The following is a 19,401-nucleotide window of genomic DNA, read 5'->3' as shown; positions in this document are numbered from 1 at the left end:
CCTCCCCCCCCCCCCCCCCGTCCCCCCCCCCCCCCCCCCCCCCCCCCCCCCCCGGCAGACCTGGTCCACCCACCCACGTCTCTTCCTGCTTTGCCTGCCTCCCTGGCCCATGGCAGCCTGGCTGGAGGCCTCTGGGGCAAAGCCTCCAGAACACAGCCCCATGTGGATGGCAGGCGTGGAGACAGTCTCCACGTTCTCCACTCCCCCACTCCGCAGAGGGCAAGCTGCTTGGCACAGGCACCGTCTCAGTTTGTACAGCCCCTGGCACAACAGGGGCGGGGCCCAGCCCGGCTGCTCCCCCAGCGCGTGGGTGGGGTCAGAACTGGGCGCAGCGCTGCCCTCTGCGGGCTGGAGCCGAACCTACCGAACCAGGTGATGTGCTTGCTCTCCCAGGCGCTGGACTTCTTGGTGCCGCCGTCGGTGGCCCAGCGGCAGGGCGTCCTCCAGAAGGTGTTGACGTGGGCGCCCACGTGAAAGTCGGCCCTGCGCAGCAGCCGCATCCCCCCGAAGCTCTCCTTGGCTAAGAGAAGGAGCGGGAGCAACTCAATCAGGGCGAGGTGTGGCCCATGGAGACTACAGCTCCCAGCATGCTCCGCTCTGGAGGCGAAGGAGCATGGCATGCTGGGCACTGGAGTCTCCAGGGGCTGCAGTCCTGAAGGGGCTGGACTAGCCAGAGTCCTCAGGCTCCCACCCAGCCAGGGATGCGGCTCTGGCTGCGCCGGCAGGAAGGAATTTCCAGCCCCAGGTTCAGGGGGCTGCCGGGTGTTAGATGTTCCCGCGGGTTCCATGCTGGTCTTTGTTTACATGCAGCCCTACAGTATTATTATCCGGAGCTGCAGCAGGCCAGAATCAGAGCCACACAGGGAACGGCCACAGCGGGGCCGACCAATGGCCCATCTGGTCTAGTAACCCATCTTCCCGCAGTGCCCGGTGCCAGGTGCTCGAGGTGCAATGAACAGAAGGGGGCGATTTCAGTGACCCAGCCCGTCAGCCAGTCCCTGGTTCTGGCAGCTGGAGGCTCACGGGGGTGTGTCCCTGGCTAATTAGACCCTGGGCTAATCAGAGGGCGGTGTAGCTGGATCGCCTGGCTCTCACCCACAGAAGTTGGCCCAATTAAAGCTGTTCCCTCCCCCCCTTGTGTCTCTGACACGGCTCAGCCAGCAGCCACTGACGGACTTGGCTCTTCTCCAGCCTTTTTGGTTGGGCTCCCAAAGCACCAGACACATTCGAGTGTCATTGTGTCCACGCTAGAGGGGAAAGGACTGGCCCCCTCACAGTCCCAGAGCGAGTCCCTGGTCCTGCACGCTAGCCACCGGCCCCCATAGGCCGGGGCCTGGCTAAGAAGTGGAGGGGGCGGAAGGCCTTACCTTCAGGGAGGTACATATAGACCATGAGGTTGCGATCGCGATCAGACACTGCGGGGAGAGAGCAGAGATCAGCAACGTTGCTCTGGGCAGCATTTCAGCCCCCACCAAACCCTCAGAGCTACCCAAGAGCCCCCTGCCCTGGTGGGCACGCTCCAGCCCCCCTGCCCTGGGTCCAAACCTGGCTCCAGCCCCCATCCTGATCTGCCTGCGGCTGCTGGCTCTGCCCTCAACACCCCCCCACCCCCAGCAGCTCTCAGTCCTCAGCACAGTCACAACACTGAGCAGAAGGGGCCCAAGCAATTCCGGCCCCACCAGCTCGTCCAGCCGGGACTGGGGCTGCCCACGGGGGTCTCCCCCTTGCTGGCCTCCATGATCCCACGGTGCCAGGCAGGAGGCCTGGCCGAGCCCTGCGTGCGGGGGATGGAGGAGCAGCAGAACATACCCAGAAAGCCCAGCTGGTCCGTGTCCACCATGAAGTCCACGCTGTACACCTCCAAGGGCTTGGCATCCTGCGGCAGGAGAAGCAGGGGTCAGGGGTCAGCGGGAAGCACACAGCCGCGGGTGGGGCCTAGCCCTGCGTCAGGAAGTGATTGAGGTGCCAGGCTGAGCCCTGCTCTTGGCCCCGGGCAGCCCCCTCCTCCCCGCAGAGCCTCTCCACCCTCCCAGCTCCCCGGCCCCAACCCGCACCCGGCTGACGAGCGACAGCGTCTTGCTCTCCTCCTGGTAGCGCAGCAGCGAGATGCTCTTCATGACGTCGGCCGCCAGGATGAAGTTCTTGACGCTGATCATCTGGTGGATGTACAGCTGCGTGTCGATGAAGGCCATGCCCGTCAGGTCGTTGTCCTTCAGGCTCCACAGGAAAATCTGCAGGGGCAAGGGTGCCGGGCTCACGCCATGGACGGGCAACGCGGCAGGGGGCAGAGTGCCTGAGCCAGGGGCCGACTGGAACCAGTACCCGGAAGTACCCGCGCCCGCCTCTATCCCAGGGCTGGGTCAGAGCCAGCACTACCAGAGGGGACAGGCCCCGTACCCCATAACCGCACCCCCTTGAGCCAGCCATTCCCCACACCCTGGGGCTGGGTCAGACCCAGCGCTGCCAGAGGGGACAGGCCTCGTACCCCATAACTTCCCCCCACCCCCAAACCAGCCATTCCCCAGCCTGGGGCGGGGACAGGCCAAAAACCCCATAACCCCACCCCCGCCCCACCCATACACCCTCCCCAGGGCTGGATCAGAACCAGCGCTCCCCAGAGGGGACTGGGCCCATATCCCATAACCGCACCCCCTTGAGCCAGCCATTCCCCACACCCTGGGGCTGGGTCAGACCCAGCGCTGCCACAGGGGACAGGCCTCGTACCCCACTCCCTGCCAGCCCACCCTAAAGGCAGCGGCTGCCCTGTGGTGTCTCGGGCTGGCACTGGTTCACGCTCAGACTCCACTGCCCAGGGCGCTTGGTCCCCAAGACCAGCTGGAGGAGACGGGACTCTGCCCTCCCTGAATCGGGGCCGCTAGCCGCTGGGCAGCTGCTGGGGCGGGGTGGCACCAAGGGCCCGTTTCTTGCCCACAGCCCCCTCTGGACAGGCTCCTTGGCGTGGTTTTGTGCCGTTTCCCTGCGGCTGGGGAGGACCCCGAGAGGCTCCTGGTGCCCCCTGCTGGCCCAGCTGAGGAACGGGCCCCTCACCTTCTGGCCGATGGCCGACACCAGGTAGCCGTGGCAGTGACAGAGGGCCGTCACCGGGCCCTTCTGCTCCTTCTCATACAGCACCTTGAACTTGTTCTTGGTGAGCGGCTGCCCCGGCTCCGGCACCACCTCGATGATGTCCATGATGAGGATCTGCAGAGATGGGCGGGGCGGGGGGCTGTGAGCAAGGGGCAGCTCCCTCCTGGCTGCCCTGACAGCCCAGCCCGGCCCCGCGCCGGGATCCACACACCGGTCTGGACTGAGGGAGGGAAGGGGGCGACCCCCCCACTCCGGCGCCCGTGCCCTGTCAGGAACAGACGAGCTCACTGGTCCTGTGGCAGAGCGCACTGCGGCGAGAGCGCGCCCCACAAGGAGCCCAGCTCCATGGAGACAGCCTGGGAAGCGACACCCCCTCACCTCCCCCGCAGGTATCTCTTGGGCACAGCCCAGCAGCCCCCACACAGCGACCTGGCCACACGCCGGGTGGAGATGATGGCTCCACTGGGGGAGGGTGGGGGCAGCACAGTGCAGCCCCCATCAAGGCGGAGGGGGCAGGCAGGAGGATGGGCTCAGCAGAGGGCGCTGTGGTGCAGGCAGCGGGGCAGGATGAAGTGCAGGGAGAGGATGGGGGAGGCCCAGCCCGCACTCACCCGGCCGCGGCAGGTCACCTCCTCGCCCTGCATGAGACATGTGCCGGCGGCGATGTAACCCTTCAGCCCCGACACCGTCTCCTCGCTCTTCAGCGACACCGTCTTCATGCAAGTCACGTGCTCCCATTCCTCCAGCTCGATCCTGGCCAGGCGGGAGAGGCAAGCACAGGTCAGGGCAGCAGGGAGCCCCACACCAGAGCAGCTGGGGCCAGGACAGGAACTGGCCCTTCTGGCCCAGGGCCCACGGTGCCAGGCTCCTCCTCCCAGACACAAGCACTCACAGGCCAGCGTCCTGCCCCAAACGTCTCCCTCTGCTGTGGGGGGCAGGGGGAGGCCAGCACCTGCTTCTCGCCCTCTGCCCTCCTGGCGCAGGGCCGGGCCCTCGTCCCCCCGCCTGGCAGAGCACCGGGAGACGAGTGCCAGGGCCCAGCCCCGCCCAGCCACCTGCCCTGCTCGCGGGCCCTTACCGGGTGTTGGGGATGGTCTCCCAGCTCACCGGCGAGATCAGCTGGATGGAAAAGGCCTCCTGTTGCGGGTGGATGTAGCGCTCGTCTGGGGAAGAGACCCACACAGCTCCAGTCCCCAGCCGGCCCCCAGGACAGGCAAGGGGCCGGCGCAGACACAGAGCCCCCCGCCAGCGTCACACACCGACCCAGCCCAGGAAGTTTTGATGGCACCCCCCATCCCACAGCTCTGCCCTGGGGACCCCCCAGGACTCTGTGGGCTGGGGGGACCTTCACAGCCACCGGGGCTCTTGCTCCCAGGGAGCCAGGCCAAGGGGCCCGCACAGGACAGAGAGTGCCGGGCCAAGCCTGGCCCACAGGAACCGCTGCCAGCACTGCACACCCAGTGCCTGTGCGCTTCCCACACATCCCTCCCCGAGTGGGGCAGGTCTCTACTCACCCCGCTCGATGCTCTCAAACTCCTTCTCCTCTCCCGTCATACGGGGGATGCGGGTGCAGGGGTTGACGACACTGGTGGCCACGGCGTAGACCTGCCAGAGAGACGCAGCCGTTCACAGGCCGCAGCACTAAGACTGGGGGGGGGGCCTCCACCACCTCCCTGACAGCTGCAATCCGCCAGCCATGCAGCGTGGACACAGCTGGCATCGTGTGGGCTGCCGGCATGGGGCACAGAGCAGAGCCAGGCAGGACAGGTCTGAAGCGCCCCCTTTGGGGGCTGTGCCCTGCAAGATGCCCCTTGGCCAGGATGAGGGTGGAGCAGCACTGCCTGCAGAGTGGTGGGACCTGGGCCAGCAGAGCTGAGCTATCGGGGGACGTTGTGCCCCAGAAGGGGACTCCCCGCAGCACAGCCCGTTCCCACACGGCAGGGCTGCCCCCAGCAGCACCCTGGTACCTTGGACTCCACGTGATAAGCCACGTAGTGCGTGGTGCAGCGCAGCGGGATCTTCCTCACAGGCCACGGAGCATCGTAGGACAGGTACGCGGGCAGGACGCTGATCCGCAGCTCCCCCTGCGAGCAGAGCCCACCGTCAGCCCCTCCCTTTAGTTCAGCCCCGCCTTCCCCCACGCCCCAGAGAGAAGAGCTGCTGCCCAGAAGGACATGCCCTGATGGAGCAGTGCATGCTGGGACCTGTAGGCCCTCTGCGCCCCAGCTCCACAGGGCCCAGGCAGCGTCTGTCTGCCCCCAAGCCAGCCGCGCCCCACATACCTGCCGGTTGAAATAGAGAAAGCCCTTGGGGCAGTTGACGTTGTGGAAGGGAGCGAAGGACTCGATCAAGCCGTCAATCGTCATGGGGTGCAGGCGCAGGGCCCCTCGGGCCGTCACCAGCAGCCAGTGCGGGGAGGGCCCGCAGATAAACACCTGGGAGCAGAGCCAGCGCCGGGATCAGAGGGGGGCGCCCAGGGCCCGCTGCCAGGGCACTTCGGACCAGGGGCTCCCGCACGGCCTCTCCACGGGCTCTTTCATGGCCAGCTGCAACGCAGGGCTGACTCACCAACCCACAGTCCCCGGCCATGCCCAGGAGGTCTCCCCCCCAAGTGCCGGCCGAGCCAGCCCCTGCTTAGCTTCTGGGCTCTCACAGGATGGCAGCCTGCAGCAGGAGGTTGGGAAATCCTGCGGCGTCACCTCCCGAGTGCAGCAGCCAAAGCGCCATGACGTGCCCAACCCCCCACCGGCACCCAGAGGGGTCTAACTGCCCCAGGGACCGAATGGGGCTGCCCCACCGGCTCTCTCCTGCTGTCACCCAGCCCCCATGGTACCAGCAGCTGAGCCTGGGGCCAATCTGAACAGTGAGGGACTGAGCCAGGCCTGCCCCCGCGGCTCACCCCCGAGTAGCCGTAGATGTCCTCGAAGAAGCGGAAGCGGGCGACCCGCCCCCGCGTGCCCCCCGACTCCTCGCCCCCGGCGCTCTCCGATTTCTTTTTGGACAGCTTCAGCTTCTTCTCCCGGAAGTTGATGTTGTGGGGGACCTGACAGGGAGGAGAGATGGTCACAGATGAGCGAGGGCCCCCAAGCACCAATGGGACCGGAGGCCTGCAGCTGAGCTGGGAGGGGCGAGCACCAAGCGGGGAACCCGCACGACCGCTGGGGGGTCCCCACCTTTCCATGCTCGCAGGCACGTCACCTGCAGAGGGCACTGCAGAGCTCCCCCACAAGTCTCCCTGGCCCCGCCCAGCGCCGGCCCCCCATTCAGCTACTTTGCGCCCGGGATGCAAACACTTTAGACCAGGGCACTCGCCCCAGACAAGCCCCCCCCAGACAGGAACAAGCTGCTTGTGAGTTTTACCTCCCCACCGGGTCAAGATGGTGCATTGCATGCTGGGAGCTGAAGTCATATGGACGGGACCTCGAGAGGTCGTCTAGTCCAGTCCCCTGCACTCATGGCAGGACTGAGTATTATCTACCCCATCCCGGAGAGGGGTTTGTCCAACTGGCTCTTAAAAGTCTCCAGTGATGGAGATTCCACAACCTCCCTAGGCAATTTATTCCAGTGTTTAACCACCCGGACAGTTGGGAAGTTTTTCCTAACGTCCAACCTAAACCTTCCTTGCTGCAATTTAAGCCCATTGCTCCTGGCCCTGGCCTCAGAGGTTAAGAACAATTTTTCTCCCTCCTCCTTGTAACAACTTTTTATGTACTTGAAAACTGTTCTCATGTCCCCTCTCAGTCTTCTCTTCTCCAGACTAAACAAACCCAATTTTTTCAATCTTCCCTGACAGGTCATGTTTTCTAGACCTTTCATCATTTTTGTTGCTCTGATTCATAGATTCATAGATTCTAGGACTGGAAGGGACCGCGAGAGGTCATCGAGTCCAGTCCCCTGCCCACATGGCAGGACCAAATACTGTCTAGACCATCCCTGATAGACATTTATCTAACCTACTCTTAAATATCTCCAGAGATGGAGATTCCACAACCTCCCTAGGCAATTTGTTCCAGTGTTTAACCACCCTGACAGTTAGGAACTTTTTCCTAATGTCCAACCTAGACCTCCCTTGCTGCAGTTTAAACCCATTGCTTCTGGTTCTATCCATAGAGGCTAAGGTGAACAAGTTTTCTCCCTCCTCCTTGAGACACCCTTTTAGATACCTGAAAACTGCTATCATGTCCCCTCTCAGTCTTCTCTTTTCCAAACTAAACAAACCCAATTCTTTCAGCCTTCCTTCATAGGTCATGTTCTCAAGACCTTTAATTATTCTTGTTGCTCTTCTTTGGACCCTTTCCAATTTCTCCACATCTTTTTTAAAATGCGGCGCCCAGAACTGGACACAATACTCCAGCTGAGGCCTAACCAGAGCAGAGTAGAGCGGAAGAATGACTTCTCGTGTCTTGCTCACAACACACCTGTTAATACATCCCAGAATCAGGTTTGCTTTTTTTTGCAACAGCATCACACTGTTCTTCTCTGGACTTTCTCCAATTTGTCCACATCTTTCCTGAAATGTGGCGCCCAGGACTGGACACAATACTCCAGTTGAGGCCTAATCAGTGTGGAGCAAAGAAGAATGACTTCTCATGCCTTGCTTACAACACTTCTGCTAATACAGCCCAGAATGATGTTCACTTTTTTTGCTATAGTGTTACACTGTTGACTCTCATTTATCTTGTGATCCACTATGACCCCCAGATCCCTTTCCGCAGTACTCCTTCCTAGGCAGTCATTTCCCATTGCGTATGTGTGCAACTGATTGTTCCTTCCCAAGTGGAGCACTTTGCATTTGTCCTTAGGTTGAAATTCAATATTGACTTCAGACCATTTCTCCAGTTTGTCCAGATCATTTTGAATTTTAATCCTATCCTCCAAAGCACTTGCAACCCCTCCCAGCTTGGTATTACCAGCAAACTTTAGAAGTGTACTCTCTGTGCCGTTAGCTAAATCACTGATGAAGATATTGAACAGAACCAGACCCAGAACCAATCCCTGCGGGACCCCACTCGTTATGCCTTCCGGCATGACTGTGAACCACTGATGATTACTCTCTGGGAATGGTTTTCCAACCAGTTTTGCATCCACCTTATAGCAGCTCCATCTAGGTTGCATTTCCCTAGTTTGTGTATGAGAAGCTCATGCAAGACGGTATCAAAAGCCTCACTAAAGTCAAGATACACCACGTCTACCGCTTCCCCCCATCCACAAGGCTGGTTACCCTGTCACAGAAAACTATCAGGTTGGTTTGACACGTTGTTCTTGACAAATCCATGGCGACGGTTACTTATCACCTTATTATCTTCTAGGCATTCGCAAATTGATGGCTTAATTATGTGCTCCATTATCTTTCCAGGGACAGAAGTTGAGCAGACTGGGCTGTAATTCCCCATGGGGGACACACTCCCATTGGCGTGGAGGGCGACTAGGAAGCAGAACTTTTGGGGGCACTTTGGGCCCCCCACTCCGTATCAGCTGGGCCTGACGGCAGGGGGGACACATGGGCGGCCTCAAACACTCCCCCATTACCTTCTTAAACCGGACTTTCAGGTTACTCTGGCCCAGCTGGGAGTCGTGGCTGAAAGCCTCGTAAATCAGCAGCTCCTGGTCCACGTGAACCTGCCGATGGGATGAGAAGAGCTGAAACTCCTGCCCCTCCCGTGCCCACCTGGAGCCCACCCCTCCCCCCATACCCACAGGTCACACTCAGCCCCAACTCAGGGCAGCGGAGCTGGGAAAGTGGCAGGAGGCTTGTGAGGCCGTGATGTGAAAGGAAACCTACCCAGCGATCGCAGTGTTGGAGTAACCCCAGTGGGTCCGACCCACAGGGCAGGGCAGGGCAGGCTGGTCCCCCTCAGACAGACACCCCAGGGACGGGCAGGCCGGTCCCCCTCAGACAGACACCCCAGGGACGGGCTCCCACCACTGCCCTGGGCAGTCAACTCCCAACCAGCGCTCCCTTGTGCAGCAAACGTTATGTTAATATTCAGTCTACGTTTCCCTTTGCTCCATCCCCTGCTCGCCGCTCCCCCCCACACACGCTGGCCAGCCAGAGCACTACAGCTCCCATCCCTCCGTGCCCCCCCAGCACACACACGCTGGCCAGCCAGAGCACTACAGCCCCCATCCCCGCTGTGCTCCCCCAGCACACACACGCTGGCCGCCCCTCCCAGCTTGGTATCGCCCGCACACTTTGTAAGTGTACTATCTGTGCCATTGTCTAAATCGTTGGTGAAGATATTGAACAGAACCAGACCCAGAACTGATCCCTGCGGGACCCCACTCGTTATGTCCTTCCAGCATGACTGGGAGCCACTGACAGCTACTCTCTGGGAACGGTTTTCCAATCAGTTATGCACCCTCCCGCCACAGTAAGCAGCCATCTGCGCCCCACCCTGCAGCCCCCTTGCTGCGCCCCTGCCTGGTACGTGCACACAGCGCCAGGGAAGCCTGCCCGGGCAGCGGCACTGCTCCAAGTGCAGCAGTGAGCGCCCATGACCCAGCTCACCAGCAGGTATGGCCGGCTCTGGCGATTGCCCAGTGCCACCAGCAGGACCTCCTTCACCAGGGGCATCTCCCCCTGCCGCGTCACCTCCTCCTTCTTGGCATCGCCCTGGGCCGCGGGCTGCCCGAACGAGCTGTCCACCAGCACCCGCTGGCCCATGGGGAAGTTCTTCACCAGGAAGACCAGGCGCCAGTCAGGCAGCTGATAGATCTGCAGGGAGAGAGACAGCAACTGAGCTAGGCAGGGGTCCATGGAGGCTCCTCATAGGAATCCCCACATGAGGTCAGAGCAGGGTCTGTCTAGCCCACTCCCAGCTGTCCTGAGGAGCTGCAGGGACCATCCCCCGATAACAGCCCTTGGAGAAATGTCTCCCAAGCCCCCTCCCTCAGCCTGGCTCAGATCCTGGAGTAGGATGGCTAGTGCTGTTAGTCTCATGAGCCATGGGAACGTCATGGCCTTTCTATGCTCTTGGATTCAGTCTTGTGGCCAGGAGTTCCACAGGTTAATCATATGTGGGGTCAACATGATTTCCTTGTCTCAGTTTAACTGCTCCCCTTTAGGGCCCCTGCACGCTGGGCCAAGAGAGCGATTTCATGCAAGGGGGAGTCCTAGAAACCCCCCAGAACAGGCCCAGCAGCAGCAGGGGGTCACGGCTCAGTGGGAATGCTGTAGCCAGCCGACCCTTCGGGGGATTCACAGCAGAGCTGAGATCTGGCTGGGACTCACCTCCCAACTCTGGGGTAACCACTAACTAGGGCCTCGGTTTCACACCTCACCCACCAGCAGCACAGCACAGCACCTCCTGGGGGTCCCCTGGGCTCAGCACCCCCTAGTACAGCACTGGGGCATTAGTCAGCCCTGACTCCGGGGGGAGGGCACCTCGTAGTAAGCTCCCTGCAGGCCGTTTTGAACCCGGAGGTCTCCCATCCAAGCCTCAACCAGACTGAACCTTGCTTCGCTTACAAGCTCCAAGGGGCACAGCGCTAGGCGGGCAGGGGCTGCTCTCCAGGCTCCTTCGGGAGGGGCTGGCCCAGGCCTTACCTCCATGGCTCCGTTCTCCCGCACCAGCACACACCAGTGCGTGGGCTCTACTTTGGACTGGTGGGGGTCCCTGTCAGCCAGCGGGAGGCTGCTGCGACGCGGCTCCTCCTTGGTGGGGCTGAAGAGCAAGCTGGAGTCCCCGTAGAGCATCTCCTCCTCGTCGTCCACCGTGTTACTGCGCCGGGCGGCCGGGAAGCAGGGAGAGGCTGTTACGGGGGGTCCAGGCGCCCCGTCACGGAGCTCCTCCCCGCCCTGTGCACCCTCTCTTGGCCGGGAGTGGCAGGCGCAGGACATAGGGATCGCTGCCGATGGCTCACCTGGCACAGAAGCAGCGACCTGGAGGGATGGGGGGCTGCCCCCAGCTGTGCCCTGTCACAGATTACCCACCCTCATTCCCTATGCTGCTCATGCAGACACGGCTCCTGTCCCCCTGCCATGGGCTGCTGGGCTCAGCTCGACTGCCGCTCCTGGCCGCTGGGCCAGGACAAGCAGTGCTAAAGCCACCCTGCCACGTGCGCCTCTCCCCACCGATCTGCCCATCCCTAATGGCCAGGGAAAGGCCCCAGCCTCTCTCGTACCTGATGTCCTGGATGACGGTCTCCACCTCCGAGTGGCTCCTGAGGGAGAGCTCGTCCCTGGAGCTGGTCGTCCTGCTCTCCGTGGTGAACATGCCTCTGACGTCACGGTACACGCACAGCGCGATCACCTTGGATTGCTGCAAGGGAGAGGCTGCAGGTACCACCTCGCATAGCGAGGAGACGCCCAGGCTGTCCCCAGCCCCTGAGCCCCGTGGGCATGTGACAGCACACGCCCCGGCATTCACACCCTGCACGCTACTATAACCATCTCTGTACAAGGTACGCCTGGTGAGGGACCACTGAAAACTCATCACGTGCTGGTCAGTATCCGCCTGGTAAAATGTGTGTGGCAACATTGTGCGACCTGATAAGATTCCCCTATCTGGTGTGATTAACATGTGTGCCAAACCCCACGGCCCTGCCCAGGCAGAAATTGGCAAAGAGGCCTGTCCTACACCAAGGAATGTGTGCCCTGCTTAATTTGCATTGGAACGTAAACAGAGTCATCAAGCAGGGAGGGAAGACAAAGTAAGTTCAAATAGGTGAGGAAAAGCAGCAGGGAACATCCTTCCACACAGACTCTGTGTCTCCTGGTGCCCATCTGGAATTGCTTTTCAAGAGGGGGCCTGAAACTATAGAACTGAGGGACAAACACCTCAAGTCCCCCCCACCTCGCCCTGCCCATCGCATTTACCGCTCCCAAAGAGACAAGGGAAGCAGGCGTTGGACTCTGGGGGAGAGGGTTGGTCAGTCATCTGCTGGAGCATGTGGTGAGAAACTCTGCTCGAATCTAATCTAGTTTGTTAAGTTTTAGTTATTAGTTGATGTCTGGTCTTTATTTTCTTGTGATCATTTCTGACTTTTAGGCCTCATTACTTGGACTCACAATCTCCCTCTGTGTCGTTAATAAACTTGCTTTACTGTTTTATTTAATCCCGTGTGTTTAAACCGAAGCGTCGGAATAACTGTTTGAGATAAACAGGTATATTCTGCCCTGAAAGGAAAGTATTTGTCCTGCCCAGGAGCGGGCTGGGCAGTACAAGACGTACATTTCTGGGAGAAGATCTCGGACTGGGGGTGTGTTGGGGTCACCCTGCGGCGTAACCCAGGCTGGTGACCCAGGTGTGGCTGGCAGGCTGCAGTCCCGCACACACATTCAGGGGGTGACTCACATGCTGGCAGGCTGGCTGTGGGCATTGTGAACCAGCCAAGGCTGCAGGGCAGGGCTGACACAGCTCCCCATTGGTCTGGACTGTACCCTAGTACGTCACACATGCCCACCCCGACCGACAGCACCCGGGTGTGTCCCTCCAGCCCCACCCCGATGGACAGCCCCAGTGTCACACACACACCCCCCCCCCCCCCGGCCGGCCCCGGCGCCTCCCCCCCCCCCCCCCCCCCAGGACGGGGGCATGCAGCCTGTCCCCCACAGCAGCACGGCCTGCTCAGACTCACGTGGTGTAGCTGGGGCTTCTGCAGGGTGAGCCGGTGCGTCCTGCCCCCGTACGTGTCGCTCTTCAGCACGAACATGGTCACCTGGCCCTCGGCGCTCATGATCACCACGTAGGGGTCGGCCACGGCGCAGTGCACGATGGGGGAGCCCAGGTCCACAGGGATGAAGTGCAGCTGATTCACTGGAAGACAGAGCCACCCAGCTGAGCCACGGCCATGCCCAGGGCCACAAGGCTCAGCCCCAGCCCAACCCAGCACCCCCCCCTCAGATCGGAGCAATGGGTTCCCCCAGCCCTGCATCCCCCCATGGGGAACAGACTGAGGAGGCCCCGCTCCCAGATCAGAATGAGGGGCCATGGAGGACCCCGGCATGCACCAGTCCCGCCAGCACCGGACACTGCAGATGGCCCCAGCGACCCGGTCCCAGCACGGTGACCACGGCAGGCAGGCAGGCCTGAGGGGCTGGCAAGAAGAGACGTGGCAGCTCTGCCCACCCGCGGTGCCCACCTCCTTCCAGCAGCCGGATGCCCAGGGGCGACACTTGCACGATGTAGCGGTTCTCTCCGATGTTGCCAGCGAACACGGTGGGCCCCTGCGTGGCAAACCCACTCGTGTCCAGCTCCATGATCTCCTGACCCGTCTGCAGGATCTGCGGGACATACGACCAGAGGGCAGTCAGAGCGGAGCCCCTACACTAACTCGCCTGCCTGTCACCTCAGCAGGCAGACGAGGAGCCAACCCTGCCCCTTTACAAACGGGACAGGTACCAGATCGCTCACCCCGCAACGCAGCCACCTCTGAGGTGGAGCATGCCAGCTGATTGACAGCGCCCAGCAACACCAGGGAAGGCAGGAGAGGAAGCTCCCTGTGTCCCGATGAACCCGGGGGGAAATCAGGGAGCTGGAACAGAATGATCCGAGCGGGATGGGAGGTTCATGCCCCACATGCTGGGAAAAGGGCCAAGGCCTATGTTCTCTCTCACCCGAATACGGCCCCTGGGTCACCCACAGCACCCGGGTTCCCTGCGCCTGGCCCGTGAGGTCTGAGGAGCGAGGCAGTTTGCTGCTGGGGCGCCCCAGAGACCAAACCGACTGCATGTGCGCTCCGGTGCCGCGGTTCCTTGTGGACAGGTGCCTGGGCTGGGCCCTCGGCACCGCATCACACTGCCAGGGCCCTTACCATGGTGGAGTCCTCGCGGCTCAGGATCAAGAAGCCATGTCTCTTGCCATCGTCCTCAGGTTCGGGGGGGCTGGGCTCCTTCTCTGCACTCTCCCCTTTGGCACTCTCATCCTGCAGGAGGAGAGAATGAAGCCGGGCCCTGGGATTGCATGGCACCCCCAGCCCCTAGGAGCCGAGCCCAGCCAGGGGCCTTTACCCCAGCGATGGGACGGGGCGCTCCTCCAAGAGGGAGCTCCTGACTCGCCAGGCCAGACACAGCTAAGGAGCATGCTGGGATCAGCCCGCGGGAAATGGGGCTCGGCAGAAGCCAGCGGAGGTGCCAGGAGCTCTAGGGGCAGGTGGCTGATGGGCCAACCCAGAGCCTCCCCCTCCACACCATGGGCAGCCACCCACTGACCTCTTCCTTCTTCTGGGGCGAGATCACGGTCCACATGTCGTAGCAGCCAGGCAGCTCAAAGGTCGTCACCACTTGGGGGCGGATGCTTTTCTGTTGGGAAGAGGCGGAGGCTAGAACTGCAGCTTCCTAGTCCCCCCAGCCCTGGCGGGAGACACACTGAGACGACCCCCATTGCTCCCGAACTCTGGCGCGGAGCCCAAACTCTGCCCAGCCGAGAGCCGCCCCTCACCACGTGCACAGCCCAGGGAGCCGCCTGCAGGGACCAGCAGCTGCAGCATTGCACGCGGCCACGTGGCTGCGCCTTTAGACTGGAGAGAAGGGGTCACGCGCCAGCCAGCCCTGCCGTGACAAGCTCCACACGCCCCCTTCCACCTAGCCAGCACGTGGGGTAGCAGAGCTCACTGCCCTGGGCCTGCCTGCTCCTCCCCACCCCCTCCCTCAGGCAGAGCCCGTCTCTGCCCCGCTGCGGGCTCCCCCTGCAGTGATCCTGTGACGTTATTGATATAATCTGGAGCCATACAGAACATGGTTGCAACCAAAGTCCTGTAGTGGCACCAAATCTTGTATAAAGGGGGGGGGGTCAAATGATGTGTCTAAGACAAGGTTATGGTTTGCTGGTTATGATTATGCTGCCTAGATATGTGTATCATTTTTGTAGTTGAAGTTATAAATATTGGCTCTGCACTATCTGTATTTCAAACTTATGCTGTGCTTCTGGGAAACCCCCCAGAAAGGTGGGTGTTAGCTCTGTCTAGCCTGCTTGATGGCCCATTAAGGACCATCAGCTATACAGTTGACCCATGGAGAGACGCCTTGTAACTCAGCAAAGTATGCAGGGACTGGCCCATGTGACTCCAGACTCCATTTTGCTGTAATTTTCCACAGTAAGAACAAAGAGGTGTTCTTACACCTGGAAAAACTATAAAAAGGCTGATGCCTCATCTCCATCTTGTCTTCAATCCTGCTTCTTACCACTGGAGGGACTTTGCTACAAACTGAAGCTCTGAACAAAGGACTGAGGACCCATCCCAGTGGGGGATGTTCCAGAGACTTGATTTGAACCTGCAGTTTATTCTATCGCTGCTGCAAGCCTGAACCAAGAACTTTGCCATTACTGTATGTAATTGATTCCATTTAACCAATTCTAGCTCTCATCTCTATCTTTTTCCTTTTATGAATAAACCTTTAGATTTTAGATTTAAAGGATTGGCAACAGCGTGATTTGTGGGAAAGATCTGAGTTGTATATTGGTCCTGGGCTTGGTCCTTTGGGATCGAGAGAACTTTGTGTGTGTATATTGGGATATTGGTTTTCATAACCATTGGTCCCCATAACGAGTGGCACTGGTGGTAATACTGGGAAACTGGAGTGTCTAAGGAGATTGCTTGTGTGACTTGTGGTTAGCCAGTGGGGTGAAACCAAAGTCCTCTTTGTCTGGCTGGTTTGGTTTGCCTTAGAGGTGGAAAAACCCCAGCCTTGGGCTGTAACTGCCCTGTTTTAGCAATTTGTCCTGAATTGGCACTCTCAGTTGGCTCCCACCAGAACCGCATTGTCACAGATCCCCTCCCATAGATCTGCAGGGCGGGGATGCGTGAAGCCCAGAGCCCGGATGTGGGGCCTTCACACGGTGACAGCCCTCCCCACGCCACACTCAGACCAGCCAGGGCTCACACGACACCCTCACCCCTGGGCCCAGACTCTGCCTCCCCTGCCTGTGCCAGGCTCACTCCAGGGCACAGACATCCCCCCCCCCCGGCCCCCGGGCCCCCCCCCAGCACAGATGCTCCCCCCACCGCACCCCCCCGAAGGCGCTGTGCTCACCTGCAGGACAGAAAGGGCCCCGTTCTTCCCGAAGCCTGAACAAACCACAATCTCCAGGTCTGGCTCCGGGCTGTTCTGAAACTGCAGCCATGGAGAGAAGCAGCGGATGTCAGGAGCTGCCCCCCCTAGGGACGGAAGCCCCCTGTCCCCACCCCCAGGACTGGCTGCCACAAGGGGGAAGTGCCCTGTGCTGGAGGGCTGGCACCGAGCCCTGGGGCTGCTGCTCCTGTGTGCTGACGGCTCCACACACCCCAGCCCCCCATATCCAACCCCCTTTCACCCCACTGGTCCTCACTGCCCCGCCTCTCCTCACGGCCCCCACTGCTTTGGCTCCGCGGAGCACTGCGGGAGCCCTACTCCAGCCCCTGCACCCATCCTATCAGCGTCCCGCCCATCTGCCCTGCAGCGACAGGCACTCGGGCGGGCAGTGGGCTGGGAACGGCCATTGCAGGCGACTTGGCCTTGCAGGGGGTCAGACAGGACAGGAGGGATCAGCCGGACTTGCCTCCCCAAAGCAGCCCAAGCACTGGCTGTTCTCGGGGGCAGATGGAGAAGAATGGGGCTCGGAAGGCCTGGGAGGCCTTGGAAAGCGTTGTCGGCTCAGGGCAAATGCCGCCCTGGCTCAAGCTGCACAGAGCACAGCCCTCCCGGAGCAGGCCGCAGCCCAGGGAGACTCCAGATCCCAGCATGCACGACAGCCAGGCCCCCTGGAGCACAGCCTGCTGGGACCTGTAGTCCCAGGGGCGCGCTGACGGCGGCATGTGGACATGACAGGGGCAGAGCGCCGTTGGCTCTGGTGCAGTACGCACCTCCTCGGACAGGAAGGCGGGCTCCCCCATGGCTGCATTGGCACAGGGCCCGATGTTGAGGATGCTGTCGCACACCTGCAAGATACAAGAGGGGGTCAGCGCCCTGCGCATAGACCAGGCCGAGAGAGTTTTGGGGGGGGGGAGGGGGGAGGGAGGAGGTCAAGGGACTGGAAATGGAAAACAGGGCTTTCAGCCTCGGGACAGCAGCTCCAGCCCAGCCCCAGGCCCAGGGGCCTGGAGAACAGGACACAGGGCCCAGCCCGAGGGCCTGGAGAACGGGACACAGGGCCTGCCCCCCTAGGGCTCCAGCTCCAGCCTGGCCCAGCCACTGTGGGGATCAGCCCGGTTCCTATGTGACAAGGGTCAACAACCCCAAGTCACTGGCCCCGGCTCCCCCGGGGGCATTCTGCAGGGAGGGGCCAAGAGGGAGCGCCCCCTCCTGCAGGGGGTCGGCGTGGCAGGGGAAACAGCCCCTGCATTGCCTGGCCAGGGCCCTGGGCATGTCAGGCTGCTAGGGAAGCGCGGGGGACTCACCCCCTGGGCTGACACCGATGAGCATGCGGAGTAGCCTAGGGACAACTCGGCTCAGGGGCAGAGCTCAGTCGCTTGGGGCAGCAGGGGCCTGGGTCCCACCTAGCTGCCTCCAGCCCCCCCCCCCCCCCCGGGGGGGGGGGCCCCCGCGCCCCCCCCCCCCCCCCCCCAGCCAGAACAGCAGGTCCGGGGTGTTCAGGCAGCTCCAGGCAGAGCGCATACCTCGAAGGAGTAGGTGGCCAGTTGGGTCCCGGACTGGGCCTCGCTGCCGTACACCTCGATCTCATCCACCTCGTCCTGTGGGGCTGACTTCCCCCCTGCAACACAACAGCGAGCCGGAGCCTGGGACGGAGCCGGGGCAGCGCTGTGCTGCCCCGAGCCACGCCAGCCTCCTGCGCCCCACTATGTGTCCCAGCTCCCCCGCCCTGAGCCCTACCAGCTGTGACATTAGGAGTGTGATATAATATCTCATTGGAAGATGACAGGGCCAGAAAGAGTTAATTAACTCACAGACTGACCTGACACAGGGCCAAACTTTAGAGACTGGTTAGGAAGATCTGTAAATGAACAGAGCTTTGAAATGCAGCCGGCATTGTTAGAGATAGAAGGAAAGCTGTTTGCTCAGGTCTTGTGATGTAAGCAAACAAGTCTTGTCTAATGCTATAGCTTTGATTCAAAGGTCAAAAAAAGGCATATTAACATGTAGGAAGACACTTGAGTGAAATAGAAACAATAATACTATGTCTCTTTGAAGGTTGTGGTAACCTGTATCTGAACTGTTTAATGGATCAATTACCCTGTGCTAATTGCCAGGATGTTTGGGAGAAGGGGAGTTAAGCCTATTGTTTTCTCAGGCCGAAAGGCTGCTGGAAATGTATAAAAACCCTGGGACACGATCCTACTTGATCTCAGATCTGCTTTGGGTTTCAAGAGTGGGAAACCTTAAGCCATAAGGATTGAGATTCCCCAGTCATTGAATGGAGCCACCCTGAGCATGGACATTGGACTATAACCTCTGGACTATTTCTAAAAGGACTTTTGGCAACTACAAGCTCATCTCTGCTATGCCTCTGAACCTCAAAAATTGAATTTGAGTCTGTCTGTATATTGATCTTTTAACCAACACTCGCTCTCTTTCTTTTTTAATACATTTTAGTTTAGTTAATAAGAATTGGCTCTAAGTGTGTATTTTGGGTGAGATCTAGGTTATAATTGGACCTGGGTATGTGGCTGATCCTTTGGGATTGGAAGAACCTTTTCTTTTCTATGATGAGATCAGATTTTCAGTAATCAGCATCATATCTGACGTGTGTGTCTGGACGGAGGCCTGAGGCTGGGCACTTTAAGGGAACTGCGTTGTTTGGACTTCTGAGTAACCAGTGAGGTACTACAGGAGCTGTTTTGGGCTGGTTGGTAAATCTAAGTATTGGAATATCCCACCAGCGTTTGCGATTTGTCTGCCCCGTTCTGTTTGCAGTTCACCCTAATGGAGTGACCTCAGCTGGCTCCCACGGGCAGCACCGTCACACCAACCTTGTGTGTCCCCCGCATAGCCCGTACCCCCAGCTCCCCTGCCCAGAGCCTAGGGCTGGGCAGTCACTGCCAGGCACCCCCGGCCAATCCTGGGACACAGAAACTGGCTCGGTCGGACCCCTTCGCGCCCCTGACCCCGAGGAGGCGCCCACCTACCAGCCCAGTTCCCGGACGACTCCGACCTCTTCTTCTTGACAGGGGGCTCCTCCTGTGGGGAACAGAGCAGTCAGCGGTGAAGGGGCTGACCCCCCCCCACCTCTGGCCCCGAGCCAGGGGGCTCCAACCGTTCCAGTCACTCTGCGAATGGGAGGAAGAATGGGGCCATTTGCCGCTTGGTGCTGATGACCAGGCCAGCAGTGACCCACAGCAATAGCACCCGGGGGCCACTCAGTGGGAGAAGCTGGGGGCTCTCAGGCCTGCTGTAAAGGAAACCACAGCACATGGGTACGAGCCGGACCCCTCTCTGGC

The 19,401-nt window shown here is 60.6% G+C and overlaps 1 protein-coding gene across 1 annotated transcript in view; it reads right to left on the bottom strand.

Moving 5' to 3' along the window:
• The window catches only part of CPSF1 (cleavage and polyadenylation specific factor 1), a 33,041-nt gene that overhangs the window by 1,722 nt on the left and 11,918 nt on the right, over positions 1 to 19,401 (bottom strand). Inside the window, exons 13-35 of the mRNA XM_034763769.1 lie at positions 19,090 to 19,141; positions 17,623 to 17,717; positions 16,870 to 16,944; positions 16,061 to 16,141; positions 14,240 to 14,329; positions 13,843 to 13,953; positions 13,171 to 13,312; positions 12,667 to 12,845; positions 11,212 to 11,348; positions 10,634 to 10,808; positions 9,596 to 9,802; positions 8,617 to 8,706; positions 5,987 to 6,130; positions 5,370 to 5,522; positions 5,055 to 5,171; positions 4,602 to 4,692; positions 4,166 to 4,250; positions 3,699 to 3,840; positions 3,049 to 3,201; positions 2,055 to 2,231; positions 1,810 to 1,876; positions 1,368 to 1,415; positions 365 to 520 (exon numbers count right to left, since the gene is read on the bottom strand). Coding sequence (XP_034619660.1) covers positions 365 to 520; positions 1,368 to 1,415; positions 1,810 to 1,876; positions 2,055 to 2,231; positions 3,049 to 3,201; positions 3,699 to 3,840; positions 4,166 to 4,250; positions 4,602 to 4,692; positions 5,055 to 5,171; positions 5,370 to 5,522; positions 5,987 to 6,130; positions 8,617 to 8,706; positions 9,596 to 9,802; positions 10,634 to 10,808; positions 11,212 to 11,348; positions 12,667 to 12,845; positions 13,171 to 13,312; positions 13,843 to 13,953; positions 14,240 to 14,329; positions 16,061 to 16,141; positions 16,870 to 16,944; positions 17,623 to 17,717; positions 19,090 to 19,141 — 2,767 coding nt within the window. The remainder of the gene's footprint in view (positions 1 to 364; positions 521 to 1,367; positions 1,416 to 1,809; positions 1,877 to 2,054; positions 2,232 to 3,048; positions 3,202 to 3,698; positions 3,841 to 4,165; positions 4,251 to 4,601; positions 4,693 to 5,054; positions 5,172 to 5,369; positions 5,523 to 5,986; positions 6,131 to 8,616; positions 8,707 to 9,595; positions 9,803 to 10,633; positions 10,809 to 11,211; positions 11,349 to 12,666; positions 12,846 to 13,170; positions 13,313 to 13,842; positions 13,954 to 14,239; positions 14,330 to 16,060; positions 16,142 to 16,869; positions 16,945 to 17,622; positions 17,718 to 19,089; positions 19,142 to 19,401) is intronic.

This window comes from Trachemys scripta, chromosome 2 (genome assembly GCF_013100865.1).
Source record: "Trachemys scripta elegans isolate TJP31775 chromosome 2, CAS_Tse_1.0, whole genome shotgun sequence".
In the NCBI taxonomy this organism is placed as follows: Eukaryota; Metazoa; Chordata; order Testudines; family Emydidae; genus Trachemys; species Trachemys scripta.
This window is presented reverse-complemented; position numbering and strand designations above follow the sequence as displayed.